Genomic DNA, 19,359 nt, shown 5'->3' on the forward strand with positions numbered 1-19,359 from the left:
GCAAGCTCTATTTTTATACCCTCGGGCATGTGCGTTCCTCTGAAAGCTGACACTGAGGATGGAGTGCGAACAGGGAGGGGACGGCATTTCTATATCCCTGTACTCACACAAAGTGTGACTCTCATTATGTGCGGCTCTTCTGTCCTTATTCTGTGTCACTGGCAGAATGAAAGTACCATGATTCTCTTTTTAGCTACCAGAGGTGTTAGAAATGAATGCCGGTTAACATTTAAGATTAGCTTATGTGGCACATGATTCTCTCCAGCGCTACACGGCAGTGCAGTTCTGACAACAGCGGCGTTAAACAGCAGAGTCAAAAGGAAATCAGACAAAGAAATGTTAGTATTCATACCATTTAACAAAGCTCCCTACTTGTTTTTACAGAAAAAAAAGCCCCAAAAGATTTTAAACAAAAGGAAACGTCCTTCATTCAATGCTGCTAAAATCTTTCAGCGCTATCAAAGTGACTTCAAAGCTTCTCCACGTCTGCCGGCTCCAGCCCCAGCGCTGGGGTGTCCTCAGGCTTTCGTGATGTACCCTTCTCTGATAAGGAAGTCGTAGATTTTCCTGGTTTTGTTCACGTCGATCTTGATGAGCGCTCTCGCCTGCGCCAGTCTCAGGCCTCCTTGTTTGTTACACTCGTTCACCAAAGCAGCTTTGTATTCTAAATAGGCTCCAGGGACCAGCCTCACCATCTGACAGAGCTGCAAGACAAAAGGTGAAGTTAATAAACACCAACACTCGCCGCGCTCTTACATTGCGTGAGCCCCGCTAGGGGAGTGACATTGCGAGTATTTTTCTGCAAACATTTAAAATGTATTATTTTTGTACGGAGGAGGCCTACAGTAATTGCATTGTGAGCTGTTTGGATCCACAGGTAGGGAGGGGAGGAGTTTGCTGGCTGCTGCATTCAAAAACATTCCTGAGTAAAAAATAACCTAGGAGGATGAAAGCAAGCTCTGGGCTCAGCGGAGCGTAGCTATGAGTGTGTCCTGTGTGGGCGTTGTTCTTTACAAACCGAGGGAAGTACATATGCCAAACAGACTTGCAACCAGCAATTCAGCATGCTGGACGAGAGCCAGGGAGGGCATCTGTCTATTAATCCCCTGCAGACTAAGTCTTTAATACCTTTCTCCAAAAGCAGCCATGCACACACGGCCGGCCGCTCCGGAAGGCTGGGGAGGCGGCGCGGGGAGGGTGACGTGTTTGGGGGTGGGTACGAGGAACGGGTTCCGGAGCCCCGCGCTCTGCTGCCGGCCCAGCGCTCACTCGGCCCCAGGCCCAGCTGCCAGTGTCGCTCCCCGCGAGATCCTGCCTGTCTCCTTGTTAATAAGGAAATGCTTAATGATTGTTCCTCGTTGATAGGGTATTGCAGAATTCACAGGGACCCAGACTCTACGTCTCAGCTGATGAGGAAATCAGATTCCCCATATAGACTAATGTCCTAGTCCCAATTATTGATATGCTGCATGGAGCCAGAAACGCCGTGTCCCGCGGTGGATCTGGGATCTGATTTTCAGTGCTGCCGTCTCCAGTGAAGGGGAAAGAGCTTCCTCACACAGGGAAGTGTGTGAAGTACATCCGTGTTTCGCATGCACTGAAATCTGCCTTGTGGACAATCTAAGGACAGATTATGTCTTCTATTTTAAAAAGCCCTTTTATTTCAATAGTTTTCCAGTGTTGCCTCTCACTGAATTAGGAGACTGGGCTGCCAAAGCAACTGAGCCATAAATACAGGGCAGGTGTATGCACTGCAAAGCAGAAGCGTGGAAAATACATGAGCAATGCACCGCTCTCCCCTCCATGGTTCACATCAGTGCCAGAGTGAAAACAACCACGACTGGTGGTTGAGGTTTGGCTGGGAGACGTCTATAATAAAGACAGAGCTCTGGTATTCAGGTTCAGTGACCTGTCCAGTGAAGCCCTTGATGAAATCCTCTGCTGGTTTTAAAATCAATGTTCGTTAAGAAAATATAACCCAGAAAATATAACCCTCCTGCTCACCCCGGTCTCACAGTGGAGGAAGAGCGGGTGTCATAGTCTGCATGTTGTAACAGCACCTTGGTGCGCTTCACCTTTACTAAATAAGCTAATTTGCTGCAGCTACATTGTATGTAACTGGAATTAAGAAGCCAACTAGAAAACCTGAATGATTTTTGTGAGCAGGAAAGAGTAGTCGGGGCATAGAGCTGAGGTGACATTCACGGCACCTGAGACGCGTGTGCGAGCGTCCCTGCGCTGTGCAGAGAACGTTTTACAGAGCTGAGCTCTTCTTTTCCTCACCTCCTTCTCCTTCTCGTTGAGTTTCTCCGTCCCCGGCAGGCCGGTGAGGTTGAGCGGCGGGGCGCTCCGTCGGCCTGCGGGCAAGAGAGGAGAACAGTTCAGAACCCTGAGCGGTTTGGTGACTGTTCCTTAGGTGTTTTAGCGAAGAGGCAATTAAATCCCCATGATATTAACCCAGTATGATCCAAGTGTTTATAGACGGGGCAATTTAGGACTTAACACAAAAACCGCTCTGGTTTGATAAAAGGTCTGATTTTGCAACCGGCATAGTTAAGTGCTGTGAGTACTCGTGTGAGGGCTCTGATGCTGTTAGCGCCAGCTCACGGGCTTTTAGGAGGAACCGAAAGACAGGAGCTTTCTGTCAAACGGGGGTGGTTAAGCTCTACATCCTGACTAAGCCGAGTCTCGCAGTGCCCGGGTGTGCGCAGTGTGCGGGGCACGCAGGACACCGAGATGACTTGTTGGTGTGATTAGCAGGGAGTTCTCTGGCATTACTGACAACTCCATGAAGCAGCGTTTGCTTTAAATGCCTTTACATATGATGCAGATATGGTAAAGCAAATGTAGTTTGTGGATTTATTGTTGTCTGTGATAAACAATATGGAAAGAAATATCTATTGCAAGGTAGTCTGATAGTTCTCTCACTGTTGTTTATAACTTTGCTGAACTTCAGCTGGTGCAGCTTCAACTTGCACAAGAGCCATCTACTTGTTGGTTTGCTTTGTCTTTTCCTCCTTATAGTATTAAGATCTTCAAGAGCCCAGAACAAAGCTAAGCTTATTTATTCACATTTCCATAGTCTATCAGCCCTGCGCTGCGGGCTGCACCTTTAGCACTGTTAGAGATGGGTCTGTATCCCAGGACTGACTGCCCAAATTTGGCAAAGTGGTGAAATCTTGGGAAATCTGCAGCTCCACTTTCCCAAGTTCTGTGCTGGCTGCTGCTCCAGCCCCTGCCCTGTCCTGCTCCTGCCTCAAAATCAAGAACTAAAGTTAAGCAACGTTAATTTACCCTCTTGTATATTCAGTATGACGCAGCCTTTAATTATAGAGACACGTGGCGGTTTTTCCACAGTATCCTTGCCTTATTCGGTATGCAGGATGTTTGCTTAATTAGCAACTACATGGTATTTTGTTTGGGTTTTGTTCAACACGGGGTACTGGTTGTAAACACCGCATGCTGTCTGGGTTCCACAGGCAAAACAGTTCACGCTCTCCTGGGCTCTTCTCCTCCACTGGCCACAGACCATCATCTGATAGTTACCTGAATTTGACGGAACCGGGACCGTGGGACTCAGGCCGGAGTCACTGAAAAGAAAGGAAATTTTCAAATTGCCTTTTTTTTCAAGAATAACAGCATAAATTTGTCATTAAACCGCTTTTTCCCCAACTTCCAATAATTATACAATTCAACTTGGACACCCTTCCTCTGCACCGCTGCAAAGTGCTTGTGCAGGGTGACTACACGTTAATATGCTGCTACATCTAAAATCATCTGAAATGTTTCGAGTGTCATCTGCGCCCTCATTAATATCCATGAAGATCTCATTTCCCTCCATGACTTTATTTACAGAAGTTCCTAAAATATAAAATAGAGAGAACTGAGGTTTGGAGCCCTTACTAGTCACCTGTCTGCACTTCAACAAGCACTATTGATGTTTTCCACAGTGAATTTTGCAGCCCGTTCCTACTGTACTAGATTGGGAACGCGTTTGTTGTTACCGCACGGAAAAGGGTGTTTTGAGGCGGCTGACTACAGCGGGGTGTGTAGAACAGTCTCGCCGTCACCGTACATGTCGGCTTGTCGGCTGAGCCACTGCTGGCAGGCGCTGCTGTCCTGGATGTACTGCAGCACTTCGGAGAGCATGGTGCGCTTCAGCCGCTCCTCGGCCCGCGTCTTCTTCAGGTGGTCGTACGTCCTGGCACCTGCGGCACACAGAGAGCACGTTCTCAGCGGCTTGGGATGCTCAGACTGGCGCTTTGCTGCCTTAGGAAGCGAGAAACTGGCCTCTAGCTTTGGACCAGACTCTGCTATTCTCCTTCTTGACAACTACTTGGCATGGGAAGGTATTAGATTCCACCCCATTCCACCCCGCACTCCTCCCCCTATTAATTTCAGGCCAAAACCAAACAAAAAAGGCTCTCATGATCCAGCTCCAGGATGAAACAGGCCATTTCATTTATGTACAGCTCTTCGGCCTCTCTCCAGATACCACACTTGTTGATAGCAAGTGAAAGTGGCCAGAGATAAAGCACTGGAGAACACTGTGCCGTGACATATATATATATATATATATATATATATATATATATTTTAATCTTTTCCAAAGTGGCGACTAAAGCAGAGCTCAGCTAGACAGCGCGTTCTCCAAGCCGATGGCTCAAACTAGCTGTAAAAAAGCACAGCTGGACTGAAGCGTTGCTGCCAAAGTCTTGTTCAGTTAAAGAGCTTGGCAAATGCTTTTCAAAAATAAGTGTCTTCTTATTCGACATATCCCAAATGTTGTAAAATCCTCCTTCCACACCTTGATGAATGGGGATGGGTTGAATAATGCATCAGGTACTTACTACAGAAATTGGTGATTCCCGCTGCTCTGTATTCCTGCAGGCGCTTTATTTCCCTTCGCAGCTCGAATTCCACTGTTTTGCCCCAACAGCCAGCACAAGGGAAATCCAAGAGAGAATTGTGGGTCAGTGGGGTGGCAGGGAACTGCTGTACTAGGAACGCTGCCGTTTCCTATGTGTCTATGCAGTTCAGCTACGAAGAACCACAGGCAGGGTTCACCTTTGCACAAGTTTGCATCCAATCTCAGACTCACTGTGTCATAATGCTCCTTGATCACAGATTTGAGCTATTTTATAGCATTTATGTACTGAGAAAAGTTATTGTGTCTTCATGCTTTGACAGTTCCTTTGCCATACCCCGGACAAGGCAAATAACAACAATGTAGGATTTCTGGAAGGCATTTCAATAGGTTTGAAAAACTACTCCACCCAGGCTCCTTCTAGCATCTAATATTGTCTTTGAACTATGATTTTCATAGCTGGACCCTCCCAAATTTTTCCTCGCAGACAACTCTTTTTCTGCAGTCAGTAAGATGAAATGCCCGTGTTTCTGTAGCTCAGCTATATTTACTGCCTGTGGGTTTTATCAGCTGGCTTCCAGCCATCGCTGGGTTTTGCATTGAGCAAGTTTGCTCGTCTCGAGTTCGGCTGCTCATTCTGCTCAGGAAATGTGTGTAATGCGGGTACTCGGCTGTCAGGTGAACCTGAGGACAACAAAACCAGGTTCCAGGACGAGCACTCGCATGTGGGACTCGTGATTCTGCAGGGTCATATGTTTGGTATTTCACACAGGGTGTCCTGAAAATACAGTTGCAACTGTTTAAATGCTTTGTTCCTTCTAATGAGCAACAATTTTCCCAGTTTAAGTCACAGAATTAGGCAGGATGTAATGACTCGTACTGGAATTTGACTAAATGCATGCTATGATTATGCACAAAGACTCGAGGTGAGCTGGTGATGGAACAATGCCTCTCCCTTTAAGGTAAGGGACATAATGACAGCTGTACTCTATAATTATGTACACACAGAATAGTTTAACATGCATCTTTTAAAGAATTCACAATTTGCTGCCAGCTCCTGATCTCTCAATACAGACATAAATTTTAGGGAGTTTGTTCCTTCAGTATATAGAGTCCTAGTAAATGAATAGTGGTCTTTCGATAGGAAAACACTGCTTGTAACTCATGACCAGAATATTCGGTCAACTGAGAAATCAAACAAAGAACTTGGACACAGTTTAGTGGAAAAAACCCACTTGCTGCTCATTTAATGTATCAAACCACAAACGCGTTTGTTTTTCTGAGGTGGTTACATGGGGCAGGAGGAGGAAAAGCAACGTCCTGCCCTCCAGGAGCACTATGTATTTAGGGCAGCTTGTAGATGATGCAACCCCTCAGTATGCCCATTGAAGAACATTTATGCTAAAACCCTCAGAATACTTACATGCGTGGCTTTCAATGAACTTATCATGCTCTACCGGTCCGAGAATTCGTGCAAATCGTCGCATTGTTTCGTAAAGGTCCTGGACCTCCTTTGGGTAGCGCCTTTCCAAAACTGGAGGGGAGAAAAAGCACCACAGCTCATCACTGCTGTGAGAAGAAACCAACCCAGCGGCACGCGAAGTGGCTGCCAGTGAGCTGCCCAAAGAGCCACGTTGGGCACATTTCTGGGCCCTTTTGGTGTCACAGCTACAAACTGCTGAGTGAAAAGCAACAAAATCATACAGCCCTTACAATTCTAAAAGCATAAAGGATGAGATTGAAGTGTTTGAAGCATTTCCTAGAACAGTGAGATGCACTTTAAAAGCCCAGATTTTACCTTCACCCCTCTCCCTGCTCAGTGCAGCCCAAAATGCTTCTGAAGAGCAATTCTGAGGCAAAACAGCTAAACCGCTGAGCTGGGAGCACTTGGAGGCAGCTGGGAAGAGTCGGGCAGGGTATCTGATGGAATTCAGGGCACACGAGTGGGTCTGGGATGAACAAACCACCCCAGCGCTCTGGGAACAGCGCACGGGACGTTTTGCTTCCTGAGCAGAAGCCGCTTCAAAGTTAAGCAATCACGCCTGATACTCACTCTGAAACTTTCTGAGGTTGATCAGGCCATGATCTCTTATAATTCTGTAATCGAGAGCAAAATGGTATTAATGAAAAGGCATTAACTCGTGTATTACCACATAAACACCAAGGCTTGATTTGGACCGTGAGAGGCAAACTGGGAATTTCCCCACTGGGAGCGGGATGAAGGAATTTTTCCACGACAGCTCAGATTTTAAAAAGAGGCAGATGATTTAGGTAACTCATACGTTTGAAATGCTCCCGACAGGGCGACGGAAATGAGCGCAGTTAAAAGGCGGGTGAGATGTTTGCAGGTGCATGACAAACACGTTTGTCACAGGTCTCGGCGGACGCCTTGTGGTCGTTGCTACCTGGTGATTCCATAAACGCCCAACTTTTGCAAATGACAAGAGATAATACAAAGTCAGGCTCAGGAAGGTCAGGTTGGAATTTGCTCTCTAAAATGCATTACATTTTCTTTAGCATGTACGGAAGAACATTCCTGTCCCATATAGAGAAGCCCATCATGGGAATCTCATAGCAGGAGGTCTCTGTGCGTGGAAACTGGCTGGAAGGTGCTACAGGAAATCAATTATCTTTAGTATTAGGAAAACAATGGGGAACAAAACACGGTAATGAAGCAAAGGAGCAAAGTTATTGCTTGAAAACTCACTTTTTTCGTCTCTGTCTTTCCTTTAACCTGGAATGATAGATATCTACAACCGCGATCTTCAGAGCTGCAAAATAAATAGATTACAGAATACATAAGTAAGCACTATATTCGGCTAATTTTCAAGCCTTTATGTTCACGGAAGGCTGAAATGGTCACTCTGCTTTGCTGTTTTAAAATCTCATGGCAATTTTAGAGGGGCATAAGTCACTAGAGGTTCATCTCCCGCAGACCACACACGCTGCTTGTTGAAGCTCTTTCGCTAACTCTTCCAAATACAATAGTACCCGTAGATATGAACCCAGGTAGATCCTCAGAACTCTCTTCCTCTTCCTTCTTGGACTGTTTTACTATTAGCACTTATTTGTTCCTTCATACATGCAATAGTTAAGCATTCCTTCTCTCAAAAAGCAAATTGATCAGATTTAAGGATCTGATGCGTCCTCTTTGGACAAAGGCTCCTTTGCACAGAACGCGGGACTCCAAAAACCAGGGGCAGTTCTGAACTGTGCAGACCCAAAGCAGCCCTTGCTACAGTTGGTAAAAACGTCTGCAAGATTTTAGCTTGTTAACTTCTAAACTTATCTGTCTGCCAGGAGAACAAAGGGAATAGTTCATGGCAATGCGAAGAAGAGCAGGAAAAAGCCGTGCTCATTAGAAATCATATCCTTTTCAAAATCAAATCTGTCTGCAGTCTGGCTGATCCACTCCGAGATCCTTCAGCTGCTTTTTCCTGCCGCCATTAGGTTAATAAACTTCTTTGGTAAATTCTTGAAAGATAAGGAGACACCCATCACTTTCCTTTCCCTCGTTCTGTTAAATAATGCAAAAATTCTAGGTCGTTAAGTAAGCGATGAGGTGGCTGATTTCTTGGTTGGCTTTTTTTGCCTTTACATTAATAATTTCTATATGCGCTCCAAAGGAAGAGGCTTGAGACTTGATGGGGGTTTCCAGTCTGCAGAGCCAACGCACAGCTCCGTGGAACCAAGGGACAGCAGGGGTGGCCCCAGGGGACACATCAGAGCCCACAGCCTCTCCCTGCGCTCGCAGCAACAGAGCAAAGCCCATACTGGCGGTTTATTGATTGCACTCCCCAATAAATAATTAATAACGCAATTAAGTAAGCAATGTGGTTATGTGTCTATTTTAAAATATGTATTTCTATGTAAACACCAGGAAAGCCTGAGCCCTGGGGAACTCACCCCTGCAGTCCTGGGCAATCACATTCCTATTAGCCGGACAGAGGCTGCGGGTGAGCTCAGGAGCCAACGGGTGTCACTTCCACTCCCCAAAACCCTTCAATGTGTACAAAACTGATGACCTATGAAGATAGGAGGGGTGGCACAACATTCCTCCTTCTTTTTGCGAGTTTCTTGCAAAATCAGAGTGTTCAAGAATCATCTTCATAAAGAGCTATTTACATTTCCTAATTGAAGAACGAGCACAGGGCGCAAATTCTTCTTGCCTAAGCGTGGGGGACAAGAAATTGGGAGATGCAGCAAGTGAAACATGAATGAAGTACATTACTGAGTGTTGCAGTCTGTGCCAATGTGGGGAAAATATTTGTATATTTTTAAACCCTCTGTGAGCTAAGCTAACGTGTTATTTTCTGGGGTTTGCGTGGGCAGAACTTAATAAGTACATGCAGAAATTGCATTGGAAAACCTCTATAAATATCACAAGTAATTATGCACCTATAACCATTGCATTTTGATGCTCTCACCTGAGCGCACAATATTCTGAAAGAAATTATGATCAGCTGTGGATGGGAAGGAAAATTCAAGAGAAAAAATGAAGGGAAAAAATGGAGCTTCTGCTAACAGCAAAATTAGTATTTGCTGCCACATGCACTTTGGGGGGAGCTTTTGTTTTTAATAGACATATTCACACAGGAACAGCCGATTACAAAATCTGGAATGCATGAATAACTCAGGCTACTATACTGTTACGTGCTGCATTGAAATGAGAAGAGAGATGCTGTACGAATGAGAATGATTTGCCTGTGCTTCTCCCCATGGACGGTGCTCGGGAGGTGGCTGTTTGTCCTGGTAACTCGGGCTAATCCAGGCTGGCGCTGCGTTCCAAGTGTCCACGTTGGGAAATGGTAAGGTTATTTGAGTAGCTCCGAAGGATCCAGCGATAGGCAGAAATTCAAGGCTTCTTTCTTCATTCCAAACAAATCAAAATATTTGGGTTTCTCAAGCTTGTGTCCAAAACAGTTGCCTTGCTTTTCATTCCTCTTCAGCATCATTTGGTCTGCGAAAACTTTTTTGAAGGCTAATGAGTGAGACCTTTGTTTCACGCTAGCTAACCTCTGCTTGGCATGCAGAGCCCAAATAATGGGAAGAATGCAAACTAATCAAAGTAAACAGGCTGTGAATCCGTGTGGTTGGGACAAATCTCGGGGCTCCAGGCCAAATGTGCCCTCCCCAGGGGAGAGCAGGACCCTGGGCAAACAGGTCCTGAGCGTGGTGGGAACCTCCGCAGCACAACACGCACCGGGGGATATTGAGAGAGACATCGACTGCCTTGTATCGTATCAAATGAAATGTCACTTCTGTGCAGCCCGAGTCGCAGCCTGTTGCCACGCACTCCTAAGCTTGTGGCTTCCGCAATGACTTCCCAGGGTTAGAAGTAAAAATCATTTACATGAGAAAGGGGAGAAAAAGGCAGGAAAAGGAGGAATTGCTAAGGTTGTAATTCAGCCTGATGAAAACTTGTAATTCATGAAATATTCAGGCACTCTGGGCTGAATTAGATGTGTAACTGGTTGTTTCTTTTGATCTCTCCATTATGTTTTTGTTTAACTGCAATATATATCTGCGTGCACATATTATATGTGCAAGTACTGAATAAAAGTTAACAGGTCGGTAAGTAAATTGAAATACGAGCAATTTCATACAATTTTTAGCATCTCGCTAGCACCGAGGAGGGACGGAACAAAGCCCGTGGCCGCCTGCGCGGGGGGGAGCAGGCGCGGGCTCCTGTGTGCCGCACAAGAGCTGCCGGGGGGTCTTCCCCTTTGGGTTAAATTGCATTCTTCTTTCTTGTGGAAATACTGAGAACTTGTTTAGAACTTAATCTATGCTGCAAGACCCCATTGGGGCTTCTCTAGGCTATACAACGTGTTAAACCCCTGTTTTACATCTTTACCTTTTATTAAAAAGAAGTTTGCTGTTTGGCCAGCACGAGCGGGTCTGAGCAGCTGTGGACGGCAGCCCCAGGGTGGCTTTTTGAGGCCATTTCTGTAAGATCCAGGGTAAGGTGGCCAGCGGGCAGGGCTGGCCGGGAGGGACATTGGAACCGCTGCCTGGAGTTGTGGGACAGGGACCTGGGGGACCTGGGAGGACCTGGGGGACCTGGAGGACCTGGGAGGACCCGAAGGACCTGGGAGGACCCGAAGGACCTGGGAGGTCTTGGGAGGACCTGGGAGGACCCGGGAGGATCTGGAGGACCTGGGGCACCTAGAGGACCTGGGCCTGCAGCGCCTCCCAACCTCCTCTGCCCGCTGACTAGGGACATATCAAGGTTTCTTAAAACACCCAAATCCCCATCCCTGCCTTCCGAGCCAAATGTTGAGCCATTTCCTACAGCACGCAACCCTACAATTAGGTTGCACAATATTCTCAAGCGATCAAGCCAAGTCAGCATCTGAGATCTTTGAAACTGCAGGACAGGGAGGATGCGGCTCCTTCCTTTTTTGTAGTAACTCAGAGAAGGGAAAGGTCCAATTCCAAAGCTTTTCTAGAAGACCATTCTTTCTCCCCAAGATGGCCTCATGCAAAAGAAAAGCAGCTGGCTAGACCCTGGGACTTCGTTTTTTGAGAGACGTTGTCTCTCACGTGGGCAGATCTGGGGCAGCTGTGGGAATGAAGCCGCCAGAGTCCCTGAGCTGAGAGATGGAAAATGTAGTTGGTCACGCTGCATAACCCCTGCCAAACAGTTTTCACAGGGCAAATGCCTGACATCCTGTACTAAATACTGAAGGCAACTAAAGAACGGGCTAGAGGACATCCAATGAAATTATCAGGCAAAAGAGCTGACAGACAGAAGGAAGTATTCTTTCACACAACACATAATTAAATTGTAGGATTCCTAACTCAATTGTGGAACTCACTGCTACAGGATGTTATGGGGGCAATAGTACAAATAAATATAGTTCTAACAGTAGTTAGATAAGTTCATGGAGGGCAAGTCCTTCGGTCAAAATGGTCTGAACACAACCTATGGTTCAATAAGTCTCTGAACGTGTCACTGCAGGAAATGGGGAAGATATGCCGGGAAAAGTATGGCCTGTATTTGCCTTTTCTCACCTTCTGGTGTGCCCGCTGTGGGCACTAACAGGACACTGAGCTGCACGGAGCAGAGGGTCTGGTCCCGCTTGGCTTTATGGTATTCTGAAGAGAGCAGGAAAGCTGATTTTTCCATTCAGATTGACAACTTAAACAGGAGGCTGGCAGGAGATTTCTCAAATGGCTGAACTGTGCAGTGGGAGACACTAATGAAAAGGAACAGTAGCGAGACGGCATGATGAATCTGTGGAGTGGCCACAAGTCAGTCTCCCTTTCAATAAATGTTAAAAGAGAGACTGACATATGATTCTCATAACCTCTTTTGAGCCAAGGGAGATTGCATTCCTTAAAACTCCGTGTACTGCTAAATCTCAGACTGATTTTTTAAGTTTGGAAGGACTGTCTGTACGTAACAAGATTTGTCTGTTGCCAAGGGATGCTGAGGCTTTAGCTTAGAACTGCCTGATATAGACAGGAGAATTCTGAAGCATAAACACAGGACTTTAAACACCATATGTACTCATAAATGTGGGGAAAAGTATGGATTAAAACTTCATTTTAATAATTCCTGTTCTTTGGTATTATGAAGGCAGCAATGTTCAGAAACTCAGTAGCAGCAATTGGACTCATACAAACCCCCTCTCTCTTCTCAATAAAAATGACAGCTGTCACATACAGCTGTTAACACGTGAAAACGCAACTTCAGGAGCAGAACAGTTTCAATGTGTTGCATGCAGTGTTCACTATAAACCTCCTTGCTGCCTGTATCAATGTATCCTGATATCAGATTTCCTGAACTAACAGAGCTTAGAGTGACAGATCTTCTAAGAAACCAGACATAGCAAAGGAAAGGGTGTTTGCAAAGAGAGGAAAGCGTTCCTCTTCTTGAATCAGAACAAAATTGGTGCCTCGTTGTGATTCTCACAAACATTATGTAGATGGAAAGAATCTCTCTCAGCTGGGGGACTTTCAGACGCAATATCGAGCCATCGATCTGTTCTTCAATAGGCCTATAGGTCTGTTTATTCAGTCACTGCAGTACTGCTACCCTGTTTCCAGACAAATTCCTACCTTAGATAATTTGCTTCTACCTAGCTAAACTTCCTCCTTGGTTTATAGTGGATAAAAGATCGTTTATGTCTTTCCTAAAGAGATGCCTGCTACTTGAGGGGACTATTTGATTTCAGTCACGTTCAACCTGACAACTGGCTACCTTTCAGTAGTCAGCAAAGTGCATTATTCTATATATATATAAGTACTGTTTGTACACCCTTTGATTCAGAGCTTTTAAAAGAGATTTGAAAGTGAGTACCACAGAAATGCCAGTATTTAAACACCCGCACGAAGAAGTGAGATCATTGAAAATGTATGTTCACTTTTTAAAAAGTGTGTAGAGAAAAAACAGACCAAATGAAATGCTGTGTAGGCAACAGGAAACATTGGGTTTGGACAATATAAGAAAATACGGGACTTACCGTGCAAAATGTCTGAATCATCTTCTACAAAATCAATATCTCTCAAATCCCATTCAGCGTAGTTGTCAAACTCCTGTTCAGAGGTGATTAATAAGTTGTCACTAACTAGCACTGAAAAAATGGTATGAAGTTTCAGTACATATAGAGGCACAGAAAACAGATATTTACTCTTTCACGGGTGCACAAGGCTCCATCCCTGGGGAGCTTTCACTAGGGAATGTATAATGTGCATCCCCACGGCTCAAACAGGAACAAGAGGCTGCGACAGGACAATGCAAATTCATCAGGTAAACTCCATGGATCCCACACTGTGGTGGAAACTCTGCTCAAATGTACCAAAACAACAAACCCCTATATGGCTGATTTCATCACTTCATGTACAGGAGCTTGTTCTGCAACAGAAATCAGGGCCCTGGGCCTGCAGCTAAAAGTACTGAAAACAATGCAGGTCCTGGAAATGATCTTTGGATCAGGCTGGTCTGTGCTTCTCTACGGCAAAGCACAAAGGCAAACCCAAACCCTTTTGTTAAGCATCGAATTCACAGCATCACTCCGTTTGCACTAAAGCCGTTCGTTACCGGACGTTTGGCGGCAGCACCGTGCGGTACAGCCCCAGACTGCTGGCCTGCAGCGCCACCTCTGCAATTAAACCCTTGGCTTAATCACTCTGCCCTGTCCTTTCTTCTGATGTGTGCTGCACGAAGAGCAAAAACCTCCAGGCAAAAACAAGTGTGTGTTTGCTGATCGTGTGCTCAGTAGCAAATTGAAAATAAGGGGAGAAGAGGGAGTCTTACCTCCACAAAGTCGGCTCGCGCTGGCATGTACCCGGCCATGTCCCTGGAGAGCAAGGAATCAAAAGTAGGGCGCGGGGGATCGTCAGCAGCTAAAAAACATACAGGTTTTTATTTGTGTAGGGCTTGGGGCCTTTTTTAACACAAAACAATCTATAAATAGGTGTTTCTTTTGCAGGAAAAGTGGGAATACTTAGCTGAAGAAAAACACCCTGATTGGGCTTTTATTCCGCTTTATATTAAGAGAAAAACTAGTTAATCCAGAGGAAAATGCAGTGATTTGAGATCTTCATAGTATTCTCAAATGTCACACACAGACATTCAAGGTAATAAACAGGTTATGAAATGCAAACTCTCCATGTCAGAGCTCAGCATCCCCGGGTGACCCTCTGCAGGTCGCTCGGTCCCAGCGTGCAGGTTCTTTTAATTAATAGCAACTGGGGTGTTAAATCTGCATCTTCTGGGTGCCGTTTACAGAGAGCTGCAATTAAAGCTACACAGCTCCGGATTTTTACAGCGCATCCCAACTGAGGAGCTCAGTGTTTTACCGACAATAACGGAGCGAGGCTCACAACACGCTTGTGCAGGAGCTGAGCCTTTTCAGTCCCACGCTGCAGATAAAATAAGCCCAAACACAGAGAATTTGTCTTGGCTCCGGTCACATAAAAAGATCAATGCTAGCCAGGGACACAACCAAAACTGTCCAGTTCCAACTGCTTTAGCTCTAACCACTTTATTGTGAAATTTAAGCCTCCAGATATGAAGCAATCTTTTTACCCACCCATTCTGGGGAGCTTTCGAACGGAACAGCTGCGAGACCGGGGGAGTTCTAGATGTTAAATTTAAGGAAAACTGAAAATTTGTTCAATTGCTGAGATTTAAGATACACTTTTAAAAAGGCAGTTTTAAAGAGAGAGAAGTGAAATCAGCATAGTTTAAAGGGAGCGATGTAATGACAAATCCCGTCAGCAGTCGGGCATGCTACAGAGCGCATCGTGAGACACAACGTTTGCGGATCAGAACCCCTTCTCTGTTAATGCTGCTCTGCAGGGTCTGGACAAGAAAAGTAACAGCCCAGCACCAGGGTAAGAGCTCACATTGGTTTTTACCATGAAGGACGTGCTGTTATACCGTGCCGCCCATGAAGCAGCACTGAGGTAGCTTGTCCTTTAGATAAATACGTGCATACAGGCTTTTGCTGTGGTGATTTCTCCGAGTGGCCACTTCCACCGGCTGTGCAGGAGCTTTGGGTTTGAGAACTTGATGTCTGTGTCAGACCCACCCCGTTCCATCTCTTTTCCCACAGAATGGGCATTCCGGTCTATTTGATACATGAATGATTTGGTACAGCGTGAAGAAAACCTGACTACTACCGTTATTCAAGGTAGGCATGAGAACGAGCTCTCCCTTAGGGAAGAAAAGCAGTACATGCCCTGCTCCAAAGGCTGCTCGTTCCAGCTTTGGGAGAGCGGAGATGCTGTGGGAAGCCCGTGTGTGTGAGGGGCCGGGGATACTCACGGTGGAAGGGAATGGCCGTTTCGTTGTGCTGTGCCTCCTCCGCCTGCTTCAGGTTCAGTAACGTCGATGCAAACAAGGGATTGTTGATGAAGTGTTTCATATAATGTTTCTCACACTCCTCCTTGGATTTTGTGCACATCTGGTTGGCTACATCCTGCCTGAAGTGGGGAGAGGGGGAATTAATAGGAAGAACACAGAAATGTTGAGGGTTTTTTGCTTCCTCTGGTGTGAAAACATAATTTTGGACGAGAAGCTGATTACATTGTGTGCAATGATGTCTGAATTCACGTTTTGTGTGCTAACACTGAGCCAGTACTTGCACGTTTGATACAGGGCACTGTGCTGGGGAGCGTGTGCAACGCAATTCACTGTCCTTACAGGAGAAACCGCCTGGCTGAGGGAATGTATCAAATCTTTCGGGTGTTTGAAAGTTTAGTGTTATTACTTGAGAGTTTTTGATATATTTTACTAACACCAGGTAACGGTAAACTCTAAGACAGCAATTGCACTCTGCTTCTCAAGTTTCTCTTGTGATTTTAACCGGATAGTGGTTTCCCACAATAAATTACTGATGTATTCAACAGTAGGATCCCGTGAAATGAAAAACCACCCATTGCTCACTGAGGTTGTTTGAACCACTGAATTCTCACCAGTTTCCGAAGCCACAGTCCATCACAGCTTCCAGAAGAGCCATTTCCTCTTGAGCCGTCCAGTTGGGATCCAAGACAGGGAAATCGGAAGTCTAGAGGAGGAGAAAGCGAGTCAAACTGCTGTGATCCTCTTATAATTCACCACATGAAGAGCAAAGAAGTTCCAAACCACAGGGCAACAGAGAATGTAAAACTGGTGGTTTTAAACTTCTGCTGCATCCCATGAATCCTGACCAAATAATTGTCAAGTTATTTAGGGCACTGGGTCATCAACTACAGTAAAAACTAGTTTGTCACTAGAGATTTCCTGAACATACTGTTCCATGTTCTATCTACCAGCTGTAATTCAACCACGTTATGCTATGAAACACCACAAAAAGTACTGAAGGCTTTCAAAAGGATTAATTTTGGGGAAGCAAAGGAAGAATAGAGAAACAGAAGTTGATTCACATGGTTAAGGACCCGGAAGTCTAGTGAGATGCATCGTGCTATAAGAAAATGTACCTTTAATGGCTCCACTATTCCATTCTGTTCCAGCAGGACATTTTTCTTTGCTCGCAAGGAAGACTTTTCATAACAGTTCTAAACCTCTGAATCAAACCACTGTATCACTTAACTTTTCAAAGTCGTATTAGTAAGGAAGGGTCTAACTCCTGGAAAGCTGTGAAGGCTCAGGCTTGAGCAGGTGTTATCTAATAGGAATATTTACCATTATCTCATACGTATGATCACTTTGATGCTTCTTGTATTCAAATCCTCGTGTGAAACACTGTAGAACACAAGATGAGTACGATGTTAGTCTCTTACTTCTGCCTTGAAAACATTTTATCTGTTCCCATTTTCCCTTCTATTCAGAAATCTGACCACCTGATATGCCGAAAAAGATGATGTTCTTTCCTGATTGCATCTTAGAAAAAACATAAAATGGTATAAAAGTCTGTGTTTAAATTGTGTTGAATCTGTCTTTGTATCTTACTTGTCTTTTGCATCAAGACATAACTCCTGTGCATGGACACGCTTTTTTGCTAAGTGTTTACGGCACAGTTCTGCAGGTGAGAGCAGCCGGGGGGTGTTTCAAAGCGGATCATTCCAGAAGAAAGCACAGTGCATCGCTTAAGTACTGAAAACACAGTTTCCCCTCAGCCTTGGTTTTCTGTTTGAAAAGCACCAGCACGGTTCCAGCTCTTTTCAACAGGTAAATGTCTCGGTTTTTAAGTACAACTAAACAAGTAAAAACATACCCAACATACAAAAAATGCTCTTGTGTATTTTGTACGTGTTTGAGCACGTGGCTAAGAAAGATCCTTCCTCAGTTTTAGAGGTTGTTGCCATTTTTAATCACAAATAATGCAAACTTACTTATTTAATAATTAAAACTAGCAGTACTTTCTGTGGTTATCAGACCACACACATATTTATTAAAGAACTCTATCCGGTCACAAACACTTATTGTCAATACTGCAAACTTTCCCCAAATTTTCTTTTCCATTTGGGAAGAAAAAAACGCAACATGTGGGGACAGGGAAAGGGTGTTTCCTGATGGCTTTTCTTTCTCATGGCTTGAAAAATGACAGAAACGATCCCTTTTCAGACAGGCAGCGGCATGCTCCGTTATACAGGTCGGCTGCGTGTCTTTCCATAGCTCTGGCTGCCTCCACAAACATCTCCTTCAGCTGCTCAGTTCTTCAGCCTCCAGTGTTTTCTTTGTCATTTCCCTGCCCCTGAGCAAATAAGTGTGTCAATACGAGTGTAGAGAGACCAGTTATTAATGTGTTTATGGAACAGCTTGGCACCGGACAGGCCTTTGATGACTCTCTCAAAGAAACAGCCTTTACTTTCATCCTCGCACTCACCTGCAGGCACAGGAGGAAGGGGGGCGGCCCGCACTCGGCACACTTCACATAGGGCTCTGTCAGGTACGAAGAGCAACCTCGGCACGGGGGTTTATCGAAAGGGTCGTCTGGGAAGCAAAAGCACATCTCACGCAACGCAAACAAAGCACCGGTTTTGCAATTGCCTAAATTCATTTGTGCTAACTAATCTTAAGCGAACTCCGTTATATGCAACCTCTTTCCTACTGCAGCTTCTCCCAGCATCTGTTAGAAGTTCCCTGTTCGGCTGGAGCTGCAGGAGGGATGCTGGCACTGCGTCCTTGCTAGACCTGATATGCTGAGAGCTAAATCTAAACCTGTGCAACGGAGTCAAAGGAAAATCTCTGCAGCAGCCTCCCGGTACACTCGGCAGCGGTGCCGGGAGCTGCGCTAGCTGGATGGTTTGATCCAGTGCCCGTGCTCGTCTTCTGCATCAAACACGAGACCCAAGACTTTATTTGCGGAGGACGCTGCCCAGAGAGCTGCAGCCTCCTGTCCATCTGTCTCAGTCCGTGTTGTAAAGCACATCGCTGCGGTTGCAAAGGCACCAACAGAATTGTTCTGTAACACGTCCAAACCCCTCAGACTCTGCTCAGGTTGCTGAATGAGGAATGAAACACAGCTCTGCAATTTCTTCTTCTCTGCATTTTGTTCATTGCACAGTAGTAAAAATAAATAGACTGTCAAGTTTTAAGCCAATTTTTTTCCAAGACAATGGATTTGAACTAGCCCAAATATAACAAGTAGATAGAAAAAAAGATCCACATTCCCACTGAATCATTCATCTACCTGTGCTCTTGAGAATCTGATCATAGAAGCAACGCAGTGGACCAAATATTGCTGTTTTTCTTTCTCTCTCCCCCAGGTGGCTGCTAATGTCTTTAATCAACAGCAAACACTTTAGAACATCATGTTATGGTACTTACTACTGAAGGAGGCCAGGCGCTCCATTCCTCTCCCTCGGCGGTGTTCTTGCTGCTCTGAGTAAAGCCCGTCTTGCTTAGAAGCCCGCAGTACAAGCCTTGCCCCAGGCACTATGTCCAAAGGGTATTTTCTCCCTGCAGATGTTTCTGGCACAGCTCTTGCAGACGAGATCCTCCCAGCGTGTACTGAGCAGAGGAGCAAAGGGCTGTCAGCAGACTTTGTAACAGGGACCGCTTGAAATGGCTGTGTGTTTTCTGTGTATGAGAA

The 19,359-nt window shown here is 45.4% G+C and overlaps 1 protein-coding gene across 1 annotated transcript; it reads right to left on the bottom strand.

Annotated features, from left to right (window-relative positions):
* Positions 1 to 518: 518 nt before the first annotated feature.
* TADA2A (transcriptional adaptor 2A) lies at positions 519 to 19,119 on the bottom strand (the record flags this gene model as incomplete). The annotated part of the gene is made up of 15 exons (XM_080357336.1): positions 519 to 704; positions 2,284 to 2,357; positions 3,547 to 3,590; positions 4,076 to 4,208; positions 4,851 to 4,922; positions 6,291 to 6,401; positions 6,921 to 6,964; positions 7,575 to 7,638; positions 13,339 to 13,411; positions 14,133 to 14,221; positions 15,648 to 15,805; positions 16,298 to 16,389; positions 17,007 to 17,066; positions 18,151 to 18,257; positions 19,095 to 19,119. The coding sequence occupies 15 exons, from the start codon at positions 19,117 to 19,119 to the stop codon at positions 519 to 521; spliced, it is 1,332 nt and encodes a 443-aa protein (XP_080213462.1).
* Between the last annotated feature and the right edge of the window lie 240 nt (positions 19,120 to 19,359).

Source organism: Nesoenas mayeri (assembly GCF_963082525.1).
Source record: "Nesoenas mayeri genome assembly, chromosome: 20".
In the NCBI taxonomy this organism is placed as follows: Eukaryota; Metazoa; Chordata; class Aves; order Columbiformes; family Columbidae; genus Nesoenas; species Nesoenas mayeri.